Source organism: Myotis brandtii, unplaced genomic scaffold (assembly GCF_000412655.1).
Source record: "Myotis brandtii unplaced genomic scaffold, ASM41265v1 scaffold421, whole genome shotgun sequence".
Lineage (NCBI taxonomy): Eukaryota > Metazoa > Chordata > Mammalia > Chiroptera > Vespertilionidae > Myotis > Myotis brandtii.
The window spans coordinates 1884112-1886846 of record NW_005366140.1 but is presented as its reverse complement, the minus strand read 5'-3'; the positions used below and the strand labels follow the sequence as shown (position 1 = coordinate 1886846).

Here is a 2735-nt window from a genome sequence, read left to right as displayed (position 1 = left end):
CAGCTCAGAATTCCTCCCCGAGACTTAATCCTGGTAAAAATTAAAGTACCAGCATTATGAGAATCTTTGGCTGCTCTTTGCTCTTGGGGTAAAACCCCAAATGCTTAACATCGAGACAGTGCTCACCGACCATCTCAGTCCACCTCTTGTGAGCTTAGCAGGGAGGGAAAGAGACCGAGTCCCTGCCCTCCCAGCTACAGTTCAGTGGGGCTTGAGGCAGTGAGCAGAAATGTGTCAAGTGGAGATAGATAAGACGATAGGGAGGAATTGGGCAGGGCAGAGGTTAGGGGTAACGGGGAAGCCTCTGACAGGTGACATGGGAGCCATGCAGGTCTCTAGGTGAAGTGCCCCAGGCAGGGGAGTAGCCTGTGCCAAGGCCCTGGCATAGAGGGTGGCCAGTGTGTGTGTGGGGGGCACCGGAGGTTCTAGCAGGGAATGCTGTTGTGGGGGGGGGGTGTAGACTCTAGGGGCTGGGAGAGAGTAGCCATTGGAGGGTCCTGTCAAAATTCAGGTAAGGGAGACAGTGGCCTGGACCAGGTGTGTTAGAGAGGGCAGGAGAGAACTTTCTCCTTAAGATTTTACCCACATTTAATAAGTGCAGCTGTCTCGATCTCAGGGGACAGCATGCACCACACCTCTGTGAGTCAAGGCCGAACCACCCAGGTTGGACCACACAGGTGGAGGTGGGAGGCAGGGGCGGGGGTGGAGGAAAGGAGAGAGAGAGAGAGAGAAACATCAATGATGAGAAGGAATCATTGTCGGCTGCCTCCTGCACGCCCCCTACTGGGGATCGAGCCCACAACCTGGGCATGTGCCCTGACCCGGAATCGAACCTGGGACCCTTCAGTCTGCAGGCCGATGCTCTATCCACTGAGCCAAACCGGCTAGGGCAAGGTTGGGCCTTTAGATGCCAGGTGGATAGTGGACCCAAGTTCGGGAAGGCCAGGCTGGAGCACGCTGTGTGTTGTTGTGTGAAGATGTCGTCAAAGCAGGAGGGAGGTCACCTAGAGCAGCGGTCGCCAACTGGTGGTCCATGAGGTCCAAAGGGTTGGCAACCGCTGGCCAAGAGAGAGGAAAGGAAAGGACTGGGCTGATGGGGAGGAGAGCAGGCAGAGTGGCTCCTAGACCCGTGTCCTGGGTCAGATGCCACCACTGGACAGTCCAGGGCCAGGGGAAACAGAGGGGGACCTGGTGGGCTAGCAGCCTGGAGCCGTTGGCCAATGTGGTAGGACCAAGGGCCACTTCTTTAAAAGCCTTCTGCTCCTGGGGTATGTGGCTAGCCCATGCCCTCCTCCCACCCTGAACCCCCAACTAACTCCATCTTGCTACCTGTCTCTGGTGTCTCATTCCCCTAGTCTTCACTGCTCCCTGCACTGACCCCAAAGTGGGCAGGGGCCCTGCTGGAACCCTAGCTGCTCTTTTCGCCCAGAGGGGGGGACAGTGAGCAGATCTGGGCTTTTCATATCCATTCTTTTGCCAATGGATGTGGGCCTGGGGATGCAGGCCACTTGAGAAGGCTCAGGAAGCCTCTAGAACAGTGATGGCGAACCTTTTGAGCTCGGCGTGTCAGCATTTTGAAAAACCCTCACTTAACTCTGGTGCCGTGTCACATATAGAAATTTTTTGATATTTGCAACCATAGTAAAACAAAGACTTATATTTTTGATGTTTATTTTATATATTTAAATGCCATTTAACAAAGAAAAATCAACCAAAAAAATGAGTTCATGTGTCACCTCTGGCACGTGTGTCATAGGTTCGCCATCACTGCTCTAGAAGGGGAGGAATCACAGGGGGGAGTGGACAGGGGAGCTTGGAGTGCAAGGGGCTGGGAAGACGACTGGGCTGGAGAGGGGCAGACGCTGGAGATTGCTGGAGGGTGCAGCTTCGGAATCTGGGGGGTCCTGGGCTGGAGGCGCTGCCAAGAGGAGTGTGGTGACGTGGTGCAGACTGTGGCCAGGCTCAGAGAATGGCTATCTCCCCCCTTGTCCTTCCTTAGTCCACACCGCCTTCCAACTCACCATGTAACTTGCCTTCTTGTGTTGTTGCTCCACTGTTCCTCCTCACAAGCAGGCAGCCTCCAGGGGACAGGGGTCTGTAGTGTTCACTGCACAAGGCGGTGTTGGGCAGATGTTTGTTGAATGAATGAATGAAAGAATGGACGGATGGAGGAAGGAAGGAACAGGATCCAGTGTCAGGGCAGACCTATGGGGCAGGTCCTGGGGGCAGGACAGAGGGCTGAAGCTGGCAGGGGCGTCTGATGGGTGCGAGGGTCGGGGGTGGGGGTGGGGCCTGGGATGTGAGGAATGAGGAGCCTGGCTGGGAAGGGTCAGAGAGCAGGAGGATGAGTCAAAACAAGTTTATTTTCAGATGGGGCGAGCAGCCAGGGACGAGTGGCCAGTTAAGTCAGAGGCTCCGGCCTGCCCTTGGGGAGTCTAAGGTCTTGGATCCAGAGCCCCTCCCCCAGCCCTCCCGAGTCCTCGCTGGGCAGAAGGAGGATCCTGGGGCTCCCAGAGGGGCCATGCCGGTGGAGTGGATGGCTTTGGAATAGCTAGGGGCTGGATCTTGTCCCTCTGCCAGCTGGTATAGAAGACGGATGGGAGGGGAAGGTGGAGGCAGAGGATGGAGAGACCTGGGAGGCTGTATGGCCTGGGAGGCCTGCAGGCTTTCCTGTGTGGCCTGCAGAGGGCGCTGCTGGTTGGCAAGTGGCCCATGCTCTTGGGGTAGCTGCTGAG

At 56.4% G+C, this 2735-nt stretch overlaps 1 protein-coding gene across 1 annotated transcript in view; it reads left to right on the top strand.

Moving 5' to 3' along the window:
* Positions 1-624: 624 nt before the first annotated feature.
* SSBP4 (single stranded DNA binding protein 4) overlaps positions 625-2735 on the top strand; it is a 10429-nt gene continuing 8318 nt past the window's right edge. Inside the window, exon 1 of the mRNA XM_014545807.1 lies at positions 625-639. Within this exon, the coding sequence (XP_014401293.1) occupies positions 625-639 (15 nt within the window). The remainder of the gene's footprint in view (positions 640-2735) is intronic.